We start from the raw sequence: 15128 nt of genomic DNA on the forward strand, positions 1-15128 counted from the left end.
TTAAGAGGTAGAAGTCTGGCTGTGGGAGAAACAATGACAAGAGAGAATCAAGTGCTTTATCCCCTCCTTTGGTTGCCTGAGCCCAGAACTATAGAGATTTTGTGTGTTTTGCTTATTACTTTGGAAATGAAATGACACAAAGAGTGTGAGGTTTAAGATTTAGAGGGTTTATTTCAAGGGTATTTTTCACACGTTAGTTGAGCAGTAATGAGTCCTGCTGTTTAAAGGTGCGGTTAGAGAGTTTTTACTGCCACATAACACAAAATAGCCGATTCGACGATCACGCCCAGCGGCTTGAAAGGACTGCTGATCACTATGCACGGAGCCGAGATCTCAAGAGCTTCAGACTCTCTTCTTCCTAGCATGCCCATCATTTAATTCAGTTAAATCTTTTTAAAGCAGCATTTTTCTAATCACAATGCATCAATTGGTTATTTGTAATGGGATGTGAAAGGGGACTGACAGAGATCACCCAACCCAACTGTACAGAGATTTATAGCCTCTTTCAGCTGGTTGTTTTGGCTTTCCAGCCCACAGCTTTACTGGGGACTAGCTGGTCAAATGTAGTCAAGTATTTAACAGTGAAAGAGCCAGAAATTTTTAGTTCATGCAGAGCAAAAAAAAAAAAAGCTACAAGCAGAGCGAATATCAGACTTATATTCACCAGGTGGCCAGAGTCACGACTCCAAATGAATGATAATGATGCTCCGTGTCTGCTGGATGTTTAAGTAGGCAACTGTTTGCTCGCCAGCTCACCACATCAACTTTCAAGATGATAATATGTCAGTGTTGTGTTCACAGATGGTTTCCGCTGCCTCCAGGTGGCCAAAAATTCAATTCAGCGCAGGCTAAAAGCTTCACTACTGAGTGATGTTTGAAAGTTGGCCTAAGAGGTGGTCTGTTGGTGGGAATGCATGTGCAATTTTACACCAAAACAAGCACCAAAATTTGCTTGACACAACCCCACCCGGTGCAAAGAAAGGTGAAAATGGACGCAGCTGTGTTAGAGCTACAGTCAGCCTTCAGCCAGCATATGCTGTATTTCACTGCTCTGCTCCACGCTGCATCATAGAGAAAACAGGAAGGATAAGAAATGACGCATATTGAGCCGAGACGCACTGAACAAATGGAGCTGAAACTGCAGCTCGAGATGTAAAAATAAAGAAAGATGACAATCTATCACAGTTTGCACTCTGGTAGTCGCCTTAAGCAGTAACTTGTGATGTCCACTGCCGCTCAGTGTGATTTACATAGCCCGCTCTCTGTTGGCTGTGCTGCCTTTGTATTTTTCTTCAAGCTATCAGGTCAAGCCGAGCTGAGTAAGACTGAATGGTCCACTTCTGCCTGTCACTCATCTAATATGTTATACTAAACGTGGGATGGGTGACACCGGTGGAAATGTGGCGGACAGATGCTGATGGATAATGTGCGAGCGCGAATCCCCCCGGGGTTACCGACAATATGTCATCGACTGATGGATTAGAGCACGTATAGACAACTCTGACACGTCGCTCACTCATGTACAAGTTTATGTTGAAACAGTCACATCAAAGCAAATCCTCCAATTGTCTCCCCTAAGCCGTGAAAGAGCAGAGGGATGGATCAGCCCACTGAATGTGCTCACAGTACGGCCACTGTTGAAGATGAGAATGAAAAATGGCTAAGTCCTCTTTGAGACTGAAACTATTGACGATTGTGCCAAACTAGGGCTGAGTGCTGAGGAACAGCTCCAGAACTCTGCACTTGTGTCCTGAATTTTTGCCTAACTTTACAAGTTCTTCTGAAATAATCTTTTATTCTGATGGCACGAGTGGGTTTTTTTCAAGTTATCAGCACAGGATTTGTGCAAGAGCGCCCCGCGTGCGTATATGTTACGATCATACAGCGATTTTGCCTTTTATCTAAAATATTGCAACATAAGGAGCCAAACCTTAGATGTCATAATTTCAGTGGATATATTTATGACAGTTGCTGAGGGATCTGCAGGCATCAACAGTGCAGGGATATTTATTTGATGATGATGAAGGCAAATATCTGGACCGTGCCAGGACTTTGTTTATATGACTGTTCCAACTGTGGCAGCCTCCCTTCGCACTGTAGATCCTGCGTCGTCTGCATCAAGCCAAGTCCTCTCCCATCCCAGTTCGCCATTTCTTCCAGTGGGACCTGGCATTCCTGTCAGTCATGTGCTATCAGTGAGGCTGCAGGCGCTGCTTAGGCCTGCCCAACTATCTTCCCCCTCCTCTCTTTCTTCTCACCCCACCCCTCTCCACGGCTTCTGTGTATCTCCCTCCACCACCTCAGTCCTCAGTGAGCACTCTGCTTTTCACCGTCCATTCAGTCTCCTTTCTACGTTTCCTGCTCTCAACTTCTCTTATCTCACCGTCAGCTGATAGTTCACGCTGTACTTTGGTTCTTCTTGCTCGGTTTGTCTTATCTTAAATCTTAAATGTGCCTTTTTTTCCCCTCTCTGTCTCACAGGTGTAAGGAGGGCTACCATGGACTACGCTGTGACCAGTTTGTACCCAAGACAGATGCTATCTTGTCAGACCCAAGTACGCTCTTTTTTTCTATTTTTATTTACAGTATTGGCGTATTGATCTGCAGGATGAAAACAAATTCATAACAAGTACATGTTACATGCCCACGAGCGATTCTCTGACTACCAGTAAGCAAGATAAATATAAATGGAGTGAGGTCGGTCTCAAGTTAACTCTTGCATTACAGGGTTGTGGTAGTACTCTGGGCCCTTGGACCGGATAAAAAACCAGCTCCTGGGGTTAAGGCATCAACAATGATCACAGTGTCCCTGCTCGGGTGCAACTGGGGACCTTTGTTGCATGTTTCTTCCCCTCATTTCCTCTCAGTTCTCTTACTTATTAATGAAGCCAAAAAATACCCCCAAAACACTAGAAAAAAATCCAAGTGAAGTGAAAATGATCAAGTCATTTAATGATATTCTTAAATTCTCGAACTGTTTTTCTATTATAATGATTTTCACATTAGTAGCACAGAAAATAAAGCACTTGCATACTACCTAATACAAAAAGGTCACTTTAATGATGTAGAAAAATGAATAATGATTTCTCCAACCTAAAATGACTACCAGATAACATAAAGCTACAGAGCCAAAGTTTATAGTCAAAGAAGTAATTTTATCTGAGACAGTATTTAATTCATAAGAACATGGATGTTTTCAGTTGCTGCGTTATCTACTTTAGGTTTATTTCTATTTGTTTCATAACAGGTGGTCAAACATTGATTAATAGCGTTATAATGTGGATATTTTCACTTGAATCTGAACGTGGCGATTATTAGAGCAATAAAAAACGTTGTTTAGTTATTAGACGCAAAATGCGTGTCACGAGACTGCGTTTCTTTATTGGCAAGCATGGGCACAGTGCTACCATGCAGATATTAGAATTAATATTAAACCTCCTGTATCTTTTATTATGGTCTTTAATCTTGCTTTGCTTTAGTCTGGCTAAAAGGAAGGAAAGTCTTCAGTTTCCTATTGTTCATGAAAAACAACTCCCCCGGAGTCTTTGAATCCCCGTGACAGCTGTGTAGTGTAGTTAAAAAATAAAGTAAAAGTCAGAGGTACAAGGAAGAGAAATTGGAGGCCCCGAGCCCTTCCCTCGAGACTGCGGCTTTACAAATTCACACTGTTTTATGGAGTGACTTGGCTCCTCTGCACCAAGAGTCAGAGAGAAAACTTTACTCCCATTGCCTTCTGTTTGACACCACCGGACCCTCCGAGAGTCCCTTAATGGGGTCACAAGCCGGTGTCATGAAGCATGTTTCATGTGCGACCCATTTTTCACGATGGGATTTATTTTATCTATAGGCACACATCAGTTCCCCCTGTGTGTCCAGAGCAGAAGATTTTCACATTGCTCTTCAGCTGAATCTCATTGTGTTTTACACAAAAATGGACAAGGAAGAAACAAATGCAGCAGATTACAGCGCATTTCTTGTACATTTACATTTATTAAAAATGTATGAGACAATAAGCCTGAGAAGTAAAAATGTAAAAGAGGGTTTGTTTAGTGCATTATATGCATTATTTATGCATCATTTTATGCACCTCTGTCCTGTTACTTTTAAGACTGCAGTAAAATGCACTCTGTTTGTTATTCTTTCCAAATTTCAAAACTGTATTTCCTGCCGTGCATGAGCTCACTGAAAGCACTTCAGCGGAATTATTCTTGGGTTAGGATCAATATGAATGCCTCATTTCAAAATACAGCAGGATTGCAGCAGAAAATTAAAATGGATGGATTTTGTCAGTGGATTAAACGTACCATATACCTCTCAGATGACTAGCGGCATGCGTCTTTTGCAGTCCACTGGAGGTAAGCTTATGAAACAGTTTGATCAGGATGTGGGAGATCACACCACTTCAGGGAATCTCCCAGACAACAGCCTTAACTCCTAAGCAACAGGCTATATTTGCTCTGCTTGCCACTCTTGCTACGCCTCATGTGTTGTTCCACCCATATTGATTTATCTAAATAATCTCCGGAGGCCTGTTGGGGTAAAGTTATTCAGTAATTTGCTCGAAAAAGCAAACACTAGAGCAAAGTCTGAAGTAAACAGAATCTTTTCTGCTCACCCTTTAAATTAAGACACATGTTCACCATTATCAAGCTGCTTATTAGCATGCGTACTAGTAGCATATTGGCTATTTGTCAGCCATTATAAAGCCCTTATTAAGTGCTAAAGTCACACTTGTTACTGAATGTATTCCAATAGTGGTTTGAGAGAGAGAAAACTGTAGGTGGAAAACATGCCTGGGTCCCACTGAAAGAAGGTGGGTGAGTACTGGTGTGTCTCATATACTGTATCAGGTATGTTTCATAAAATGAGGCTCTATAGTGAACTTTTGTGGCCCAGAATCAATTCCATCCACCCCCATCATATAGATATACGTGTGTGTGTGTGTGTGTGTGTGTGTGTGTGTGTATACATACATATACCCACACACACATACACACACACACACACACACACAGCCTCGAGGTGAACAATTACAAGTGATCGCAGGCACAGCCTTGCAATACCTGTCAGCAATTTATGTCAAGGAAAGCAAGGACAGACTTTCCAATATCTTTTATCCTGGTTCAAACATACACTTTGAGCTCTCACCTAACTGAAGGTTTTGGATGCTTGAAGGCCAAACATCAATCTTGTCCACGTTCCGCTGCCGTTCGGTCCTTTTAGCATGTATTCTTTATCCAGTTCTGGCATTAAAATATACAATATCTATCAAGGACTTACACTCATGGACAAAGAACGTAAAATGCTCATTAAAGCTCTGTCGAAACAGTCGTCTGTAGTCATTTTGCGCCATGATCTCATCCTCAACCTCTTTTAGAGGAAGAAAAAAAAAATACTCGCAGTTGTTATACAAAGCTGTACTCAGATTGTCTTGTATCTCCGCTCCACGCATGCACCTGTTCACCGCTGACCACCGTGTTTTGGCCACAATCGTTCAAACCACCAGAAGAGATAAGTGCACCCTGGAAGATTTGAGAGCGGAATGAAGCCTATTTTGATCTCTGTTGATACAGAGTAATCTAAAATTTACCCAGATTACCAAGGGTTTGGAGGATTATCCGTTCAAAAGCCAAATCATGTAATAACATACACACATACATGCACGCACTAACAACAACTACAAGTGGGACCAGCTCCAGCAAAATTCAGTTCATCGTGTGTGTGTGTGTGTGTATGTGTGTGTGTGGTGTGTGTGTGTGTGTGTGTGTGTGTGTGTGTGTGCGTGCGTGTGTGTGTGTGTGTGTGCGTGCGTGTGTGTGTGTGTGTAAGCGAGTTTGTGTTTGCTTTTGCACGCACAGTTTAACTCTACATCTTCGGTCATTGATGTCGACACAAATCACACCCTGGGGCGACAAAAGTTTCATCTGTCATTTCTCCTTTTTTTTGGACTGAAATCCATCTCTGTGCACCTTACAGCCTCAAATCATCCATCGCCCCTCGTCCTTTGTCTTGGCGTATTGACCGCCCACAAAGCAGCCACTCAAAAGAGCAGTCCACAGTGGCTCGGGCACAGTGCCGCTCTGTCATACACCCGTCCTCGCAGAGGTAGAAAGAGGAGCGGAGACTGTCGCGCACATCTCAAAAGCCCAGGGACAAAAGGAAAAACAGGCTCCCCGCCAGGTGCTCCAGCTGCACTGCTGTAGACTCGTCTGTGGGGATGAAGGGAGAAGGTGCTGTGGCCTTACATATTGGTGCACAGTGGGGAAGCGGTGGGGTCTTTAATTGGAGACATGGGAGTGGAGGAAGACTACAATTTAGCTTACACCTGGTAAAGAACCAAAAGGAGTGTCTTCTTAATTAACTGTAGGGCATGCCACTAATGGTGTTCAGTTGAGCCGGTTGCACCTTTGAGACTACAGAGATGGTGTTTGGTGGAAGATTGAAGAGGGAGGTGAGCCAGTGTTTGGTTTTAACCAGCTAATTTACAAAGAGGAAGAAGGCAAGCCTCTAATTTGAACTATTTATCTCCGTAGGCCTGTTGTAAGTAGCTACACAGGATTTTTGGTTCAATAACACACACGCAGACACACACACACACACACACACACACACACACACACACACACACACACAGGCACATTGGCTCCCCAGGTCCCTGCTCACCGAAGTGAAGGAGGGGATTAAGGATTTGATTCACTCCTGCCATTGTCTCTCCCACTCGCCAGATTTCTGCCTCTTAATCGGGCCAAGAGCATCTGACATGATGCACAGGTATTCTCCAAGCTCGCTCAAGGCTCCCACAAGACACCGTAAGTGATTCCCCGGGTGCTCTGAGTTGCCAGTGCGAAGGATTGGGACGCCCGCATGTATTATGATTGGTGAATGCCTCCAGACACGGCAATTCCAGAGGATGGGATGTGTATCAGTGCCGTAATGACATCATCTGCACAGGCTGTGACAGTCAGAGCGATTTAGAGTGGAAAAGTGTCGGCTGTTGCCATGGGCAATCACGGGGAGAGGCTTGAATGGATAATACAGATCAGGCAACATCAGTGAGACGCTGCATCCACTTCTTCGGCCTCGCCAAGTGTTTGCTCCACAGTGGCAGTAAGCGGAGAGTAACAACGGTGTCGACCGTATCTTAATCGTGCAGCTATATCTTGAAACTCCTCATGGCTAAAAGCATGATGTCCGCCGGCCAGAAATGATTGGCTCTAAACTGTTTTAATCATTAGCTTGTGAGCTGCTGTGAGATTGCCTGTGAATCAGTAGGGGCGTATAATAAATGCTGACATTTGTTAAATAATCCTCGGAGCTGCAGGGGATAAATCTGGAAATGATGAACTTCAGTAAAAACATGATGACACCTACTTCCTGTTTGAATACAAACAGAAATTAATTTGGTTAATTGATTGATTAAAGTGGGCATTTCGGGCGTGCTTTTCGGGCCTTTTCCCTCCTTTCTCTCTCATTATCGGCGTAATCATGAAAATCCCCGTGCCTCATTAAGAATCTGCCAGGCAGTCAAAGACTAAAAGCTTTTTGTTTAATAAGTTATTTTAACATTTTGCAGGTCAAAACGCGCTCTGAAACTTTCCCTGAATGTCATTTCAAATTTGATCATTCACATTAAAAAGACCTATTTCCCGAAAGCACACCACTTAATAGAGTGAGTGTGCAGTTATTATAATCCATTCATCCAAGTGTTCGTTTGTCTTGTGCAGATCTGAATGTCCTTCCAGTTCTCTGAGGTGTTTATATTTTTCCCCGAGCTTGTAAAGCACATCTGGGGGCAGATGTTTTTTCTGTTTTTTTGTTTATTTATTTTTTTTGTGGTAGCCTCTCTTTTTTATTGTATTATTTTGTGTTTTCTGAGAATGCCCACCACATAATCTGTCGAGAGCTTGGCAAGTCGCATTCTATTTAAAACTCAGACCACCTCTGTCAGAAAAGCAATTACTAGTGAGGGTTTCATTTTAATTTAAATGAGATTACATTACAGTGACATGAAAAAGGGCCACTGTCAGGATGGAAAGAACATGAGTGCTCCCTTTTATCTGTTTCCCCAGCACTGGGATGGGGGGGGGGAGTTTAACCGCATGAAGACAGGCTGTGTGTGTGAGAGAGAGGGTGCATGTCAAAGTGTGTGTGCGCGCGAGAGAGACAAAGACATACAGACAAGAGTGTAACGTACTGTATGTCTATGGGTGCGCAGGCATGTGGGCACATCTTAAAGCCACCAGCTTGTGAATATTGAGAAGCTATGCTTGGAGACAGAGGAGAACAATTACTGCAATGCCTCAGGCTCAAATCAATATAAAAGGCCTGTGCAAAGCAACGTCACTGACATAAAGCTATATGATATGTCATTTTCAACTTTTATTTTCACCATCCCTCCTCTAATCCTCGCAGCTCCCATTTCTTTGTTGTTTTCTTTCTTCACTCAAAGCCACTGCGGGCTGTGTGAATTCAGAGTGTGCAGAAAAGCACAGCAAGCATCGAGGGCTGGCTGGCTCATTACCTGGTGCACGAGGGAGCGCCATGTCAGAGAAAGCCATCAGACCGAACTTTACGGTCTATTTGGGGCATGTGTGTCGCCCGAAGGTGAATTCTGAGTGAGGTAGTGGCACGTCATGTTGTAACTGTTATCCTCCTCTCCCTCTCCCCCCTTTCCCTGTTACCCATCCCTCCCCTTTCCTCACGCTATCCGGTCTTGAATGGAGCAGCGGATGAACTTGGGATCGAATTCATGGGTAAGACAGCTTCTCATTGACTGCATGTGCGTAGCGCCCCGTCTTTCATTTTCATGTCCCTCGCGCCTGCGAAACACCACGCACAAAACTCACAATCCAGCACAACAAGGCCACTCACCTTGGAAAATTAATGCGGGCCAGTCGCCATGGAAACACCGTGGTGGTGAATTAGGTGTATTCTGCCTGCATGAGGAAGAGTGCTGTCAGAGAGGAGTGATGTAATGAGGATAGAGCAATAAAGACAGACAGTTCATGTATGAATGTGTCTGCTCGCCTGCCTCGTGTGTGCACAGTCATCTTAGCAGCAGTTTCTGAAGCTGCCACATCATGTAAGGTGTGGAAAATGTTTGTGGAAAAAAGTCCACCAATGGCATGAGAGGCATTGGAAATACAATATAAACCTCTTTTGAATTCCATTGATGGTACTTTAGGTACCTTTTCACCTTCCAGGTGGTTAACAAATCTTTAAAAACCAAATTACCTGGCCCTCTTTCTTTAATAACGCTACGTTCTTCTTTGGCCAGAGGGAACGTACAGTCTTACCACACACACACACACACACACACACACAGACTCACACCACACTCGTAATGTTCTTCATTTTCCCTCTGCCGCCTTGTCCTCGCTCTCTCGCTCCATTCCGTGCATACATAAAGAAAACCAGCACTGCATGCACGTGAGGTGTTCCATTAACATGGCTTCATACACTGCCGTCACGTCACACGCTTGCTCCAGGAAATAGAAGGGAAGGAGAAGACAGTGAAAGAGCAGCCCGCCCTGCTCACAAACGTTCCTCAGTTCAGTGGTTTTAATCTGGGGACTAAATTAGTTCAGAATGCCACCACAGGTAGGCGGATGCATTCGAGAAAACGCGAACAGGACTGATTGATTGGTAGCAGGACAGATGGCAGACAGATGCACAGATTTTTTTTGATTTTTTTTTTCTGGTGGGGGGCTCTTAGGTAAGTGCCGTGCATTCTCACTTTCTTGTCATTGTGTTCCATTATGACTTCCTCCTCTGCTTTAACAATGAATCTTTTGAAAGTTGTTACATAAGTCCGATATGTGACAGTCTGAGTCTGAGACAGTCAGTCAGCACACAACAAAGCTCTGTTTGAAGTGGGATTGAGCGCTCCAAATATGATCTTGTCTTTTGATATTCTTGCATTCTTGGGCCTGGCAGCTGGAGCTCTGTGTGTCTCACTAGTTTGCCCTGATGTATTTCAGGCTGAGTGCCCCATTTTGTCATGGATACTTTAGCATGGTCTTCATTATAGCATTTCTTTGTAGTCATCTGTAGAGTGGTTGCTGTGGCATACATAGCTGGCCATGCAGGATTGTGTTGTCCTTGTGTCAATATGACATGGCTTAGCCAGTGCAGCTGAGGCTGTTCAGTTTGTCCCGTTTCCATAATACTCTTGCATCTAATTTCAAGAATGTCTTGCAGGCATCAGACATGAAAGGCCCATAATGGTTTTATGTACAGACTGCATGTTGGTTTCTCCTTGCAGCCATTCACCAGAGCTTTGCAGGCAGCTGTTTTTATGTCCCGATCGGATGGAAAAGCCTGTTTCATCTATCCAAAATAGGCAGAGGTTTGTCTCAGGTGGTGCTCCTCATGAGTGCTGATGGAGAGGCGGCAGAGGAAGGTATTTCCCATGTATTTCAAAGATGCAACTGTCAGAGAGGTCATTTCACTGATGGTGAAGGCCAGAGGGTTTATGGGTGCACAGATATACAAGTGGCTCATTACTTCTGTTGTTCATTTGTGAAAGTGCAGCTTGAAGATATCCGCTGCTGTGTTGGTGACAGATTACAGGGTGGGTCAAGAACTGGCTGACAGCTCCGCTTCTCTAGTATTATAATACCAGTGAGAGATATGTGATAGGTTCTATTATGCACAACAGAGCCCGACTCATACATCACAGGGCTGATATTTTCAGTCATATTGCCTTATTATCATTATTATATCACCATATGTTTGCAGACATAATTAAATACATTTCATTATACTAAATTGCAACCGAAAATGTGTATAAGATGCTTTTATGTATATGCAATTTCACATTCACTTCTCCTAATTCAAATTAATATACTTTTGCTTAAGTGTTTGTAGATATTTCTTAGGATTTAATTTCCCATAAGGTTTGCTTGATGAAGTTATTTTCATCTTTGCTAATATAGTTTCATTTTCGGCTGGAACATATACCGCCCCAAACTTATCTATCACGGCTCTTTCATAATGGTATTCTAGACGCAATTTTTACTGTGTGTGTGGAAAAAAAAAACAAAAAACAACACAAATCTGTGTGTGCATATTTAGATACTGTCCAGTTTTATCATTCTCAAATATCAATAATTCTGTCAATTTCACAAATGGCAATGCCAAATAGCAAATTTCGAGATGATAACATGCCAACAAAAACAACTGAAATTTGAATTGTTGCCATTTCAGCCCATTATCTGTCATATTAATGCAAAACCGAAAATGTGACCAAAATCATCCACATAGCAATTTGTTTGCCGGTGTTAAATATTGCAATGGTGTGTCACAGCTGGCCTCCCCCACAGCAGTTCAGTGGACTGACTATTTTAATTCAAATCCATGCTTCCTCCCTTTCACAGGAGCTGAGTGGGCAATATACCTCTATATATATAAATACATATGTGTGTGTGTATATATATATACGTATAGAGCGAGAGAGAGTGTTCCTAGATGTGTTCAGACGTTGTCTTTATATTTCGCCTGAAGCATTCTAATATTCAAAAGGTTTCCCTCCAGTTTGAACTACACCATACTCTCCCTTAAATGTGTGGATGCAGCACTAGTGTGATGCAGAGGAAGAAAATATGAGGAAGAACAAAAAAAAAAAAAAAATCCTCTGGTGTGAGCTTCGAAACACAGGAAGCTCTCCAACGGTCACCGTGCCCTTAAAACAAGAGTTTGAGGAAGTTGATAAAGCTGGACAGACAAGCACGAGTGAGGAAGACCTCCCCGGACAGTTCTCTGTTGACAGCATCAAAAGCCACAGACAAGCCCGCAAAGGTCATGAACAGGTTGCTATGATGTGTTTTTGCACTTTACCCTGCAGTTGTCAAGGTGAGGAGAACAGGCGCAGGGGAATTTATTGTTTTCGAGTGATTGAGTAATGTCACAGGAGGACGTGTTCAAGGTCGGGAACGACAGTGGGACGGAGGAGCGTCTCCAGCTCTCCGCGGTGCTGGATTAGTTACTGCACGTACCAGGCTGCAGGTTTTAGATTGTGCTCACTGTGACCACGAGACGATCTGCCGTGATTTTGATAAGCCCGCGCATGCACCGCCGTCGCCCACGCACACCATGCACTGTGGTAAGTAGTGTGGCTCCACAATCCAGCTGCTCAGCCAGACAGATATCTGCTGGGATCAACTGCTACTTGTCCCGGCTGCTGGTGACCTTAAGCCTCTGCTGCTGATGTGCAGGGGTCTGACAAGAAGCTCCGGGAGCATTCATTTGCTGCTAATTCCCTGTCGCCATCAGTCTGCGGATGCTGACACACATACAGCACGTGCACGCACGCGCCCTGCATGCCCCCCCGCTGCGCAGAAAGTCCATCGGTGGTGCCTGCTGGGTTTGTCTGAACGAAATGATTATCACACTTCAGTTAGCACATGTCACTGAGCCCTGCCTGAGTCTGCCATGTCCCTATCCCATGCTCAAACACTGACATTTACTGACAGCAGGATTGGTCGCTGTATGCTAATGCGGTTTGTGGGTGGGTGTCTGTGTGTGTGCCGCCATTTGCGCGTGTTTGCTATGTTAATTCATGATACATTTTCTCCCTCCCTGCTCAATCACAGCCACAGCCCACGTCCTTTGTGTCAGAGCAGAAATTCAACAGACTGAACTGTATTCTCTCCTCTGCAGAGAGCGGTGACACCTACCAGAGGCAGGTGCTGTCCATCTTCAGCATTGCCTCGGGGATCTGTCTTCTTGGAGTGGCATGTATGGCTCTCTACCGCCGCAACAAGTGAGTGATGCCAGCCAGCACCACATTAGTAGAGTATGCCCCCGGCTGTGCAGAAAGAGCACTTTACTATCATGGCATGGAGCCCAATGAAATTCTAAGTGTGAGTCAGCTAGAGGATGTTTTAGCGGGGCATCAAATCTGAATTGTGCAGGATGCATTTGGGACAGATACTCATGTAAGATTTATTTGTAAAGTGGTTTTAGCAAGCAGGCGTGTCACAAAATGCTTCACACAAAACAAAATACACAGATGAAGGCAAGGGTTCAGAAACATTAGACCTTAAGCATGCGCGTATGTGTGTGCAAAGGCGGGCGGCACGAAAGCAGCCCGCCAAAGTCAATTACTTGCTGCAGGGAAGAAGAAAGAAAAGGAAAGTAGACAAAGGGAAGTAATGGCAGGGTGTAGAGGGGGGAGGTAATGTAGGTTGTGTTGATTGAATCGTACTAATAAACAAAAATACATTTATTTTCAGTGCGGTCGCCCTAAGTAGTGCAGCGTGACCAGAGAGTCCTTGCTCAACGGTGGAATTAATGTCTCGGAAATGATCCAAAACCAGAGTCCCTCTAAAATTGAATCTCTTTTCCCACAAATGTCGTTTGACAGTGTAGCTTAGATAGATCGCTTCTCCTGCTATTACTTAAGTTCATTCAGCTCTCCAGTAAAAGACGTAAAGTTTCATTTGTATCAGTGCTTCGCAGGGAAGATTAACCAGCAGCCAAGTTGCATTCTTGATAGCGTTTGAAGGTTATATAGAGGAGTCGAGATTGGACAGTTACTTATACACCTTTAAAGACCCAAAGAAATGAAAATCAAAGCTGAGTTAATTGTATGTGGTTAGGAAATGTAGCAAATTGGCAGGATAAATATCTACCCGCAGTCGTTGATTATCATAGATTGGACTTACTTCATTAAATAGTCAGGACTGTACCATATTTTACAGTACAATGTTGTAAGCTTACATAATAAGTGAGTGCGTCTGAATTGAAACAGACACAGACGATGAAGATATATTTTCACTCCTGTTCACAGTTCACTGTTATTTTGGGTAGTTCGTCATTTGGTTCATTAGTTTCTTGAGAGTGGGTCCCAGCACCAGGACTTAGTGCTGGAGGGTAATTTTGGTATTTTACTTTACATATTTTGTGATCTGAATGACTAACAGTTTTGAAACTGGTCCAGTCGATCACCTCAGCCAGCAGTTGCGAGTTGTGCTGCAATGGCTGCAACGTAATCCTCGGAGGCGAATGCGCCCATCGAAGTACGTCCACTAAGCACTGACGGGCTCGCTTTGTTATGAAGTGTCTGACAACATAATGGAAAGGATTCCTGCAGAGACAGATTGTGTCAGACTGCCATTTCCAACTTTTAAAGGGTTAGATTGGATCCAGACTAATGTGTTAAAACACGTTAAAGTCAAACAGTAGCACAAAGTAACCGACTGAGGCAGCAGCAGACAAACAGCTCCTGTGTTGTGCGAGGTAAAATTACTGTTTTTGTCAAAGGAGTTTAGTGGTTTGAACAGAGCGGTATAACGCCCTGTGGTCTATCAGGACGATCTCTGCAGAGATTCTATCCATGATGTTGACAGTCACAGAATAACAATCTGAGCCTGTCAGTGGCAAAAACAACACTTTTCATGGACGTACGCTGACGGGCGCTTTGCCTCTGAGGATTGTGCTCCCTAAGTTTTAACTTCGTCCTTTACTCAGGAAACCTTTAACAGGCCTCAGCTGCAGAGAGAATTAAGCAACCTAGTATTTAAAAATGAACATTTAATGGTGAATTAAACATTTAATCCAAAAGTCTTAAGCATCAATTAATTTTTAATCCAATCAAAGTTTAATCCAAAATGAAGGAACACTCTCATATTTTATATTTAGCATAGCTAAAAGATGCCATTTTACTTGTCGTTTCACGTTCTGTGTTTGTTTAGGAGAGGTTTGTTATGGTGAAGATTGGAAGAGATTGGAAGCCATTGTCATGCATAGGTGACAAAAAAAAAAAAACTGAAGCTATTTATGAAGCAGGAAAGGTGGAAAGAGCACATGGATAAATCATCACCTACCCGGTACTGTCAATGTGACATGTTCACAATTACTACAGGCATGCATGCGCATTATCTATACATTAGCACATTTTACAGAGCGTAAATCTTCCCTCCAATAGTCTACCTCTGTAACATGAGGATCCAAAGTCTGTGGAGTCTCTGGAGGTTTTTCTGGAAAATCTCTGACTTTCTTCTCCCAGAATATTATCACAAAGGCATGTAATGGACGTTTCACGGTACATTGCCTTGATTAAATTTTCACTTGTGCAAGACATCTTCTCTCCTAATGCTATTTTGGTAGCCAATTTGAGCGTTTTT

At 43.4% G+C, this 15128-nt stretch overlaps 1 protein-coding gene across 1 annotated transcript in view; it reads left to right on the top strand.

Annotated features, from left to right (window-relative positions):
- The window catches only part of nrg3b (neuregulin 3b), a 183359-nt gene that overhangs the window by 151761 nt on the left and 16470 nt on the right, over positions 1 to 15128 (top strand). The window contains exons 3-5 of the mRNA XM_076759633.1: positions 2482 to 2555; positions 8727 to 8753; positions 12661 to 12763. Of these exons, the coding sequence (XP_076615748.1) occupies positions 2482 to 2555; positions 8727 to 8753; positions 12661 to 12763 (204 nt within the window). The remainder of the gene's footprint in view (positions 1 to 2481; positions 2556 to 8726; positions 8754 to 12660; positions 12764 to 15128) is intronic.

The sequence above is a fragment of the Chaetodon auriga genome, chromosome 20 (genome assembly GCF_051107435.1).
Source record: "Chaetodon auriga isolate fChaAug3 chromosome 20, fChaAug3.hap1, whole genome shotgun sequence".
In the NCBI taxonomy this organism is placed as follows: domain Eukaryota; kingdom Metazoa; phylum Chordata; class Actinopteri; order Chaetodontiformes; family Chaetodontidae; genus Chaetodon; species Chaetodon auriga.